We start from the raw sequence: 516 nt of genomic DNA on the forward strand, positions 1-516 counted from the left end.
GCTGATGGCAGGAAATACCCAGAGCTGGTGCTGGACAGAGCCCTGGACAGGGAGGAGCGGCCTGAGCTCACTTTAACCCTCACTGCTGTGGATGGTGGGTCGCCTCCCAGGTCTGGGACCACTACAGTTCGCATTGAAGTCATAGACATCAATGATAATGCTCCCCAGTTTGTACAGTCGCTCTATGAGGTTCAGATCCCTGAGAACAGCCCCCTTGGTGCCTTAATTGTCAAGGTCTCTGCCAGGGATTTAGATGCTGGGATACATGGGAATGTAGCCTACTCTCTGTTTCAAGGTGATGGAGCTTCTCTGCCATTTCTTATAGACGAGGTCACTGGAGAAATTCGTCTGAGCAAAGGGTTAAATTTCGAGATAAGTAGCCAGTATAACATGGAAATTGTAGCCACGGATGGAGGAGGCCTTTCGGGGAAATGCACTGTGGCTGTACAGGTGTTGGATGTGAATGACAACGCCCCTGAGCTGACTATCAGAAAGCTCACAATCCCTATCCCAGAA

The 516-nt window shown here is 50.4% G+C and overlaps 1 protein-coding gene across 1 annotated transcript in view; it reads left to right on the forward strand.

Annotated features, from left to right (window-relative positions):
- The window catches only part of LOC113457096 (protocadherin-3-like), a 4,535-nt gene that overhangs the window by 1,699 nt on the left and 2,320 nt on the right, over nucleotides 1-516 (forward strand). Inside the window, exon 1 of the mRNA XM_026783572.1 lies at nucleotides 1-513. This exon is cut by the window's left edge and continues 1,699 nt beyond it. Coding sequence (XP_026639373.1) covers nucleotides 1-513 — 513 coding nt within the window. The remainder of the gene's footprint in view (nucleotides 514-516) is intronic.

This window comes from Microtus ochrogaster, chromosome 18 (genome assembly GCF_000317375.1).
Source record: "Microtus ochrogaster isolate Prairie Vole_2 chromosome 18, MicOch1.0, whole genome shotgun sequence".
Taxonomy (NCBI): domain Eukaryota; kingdom Metazoa; phylum Chordata; class Mammalia; order Rodentia; family Cricetidae; genus Microtus; species Microtus ochrogaster.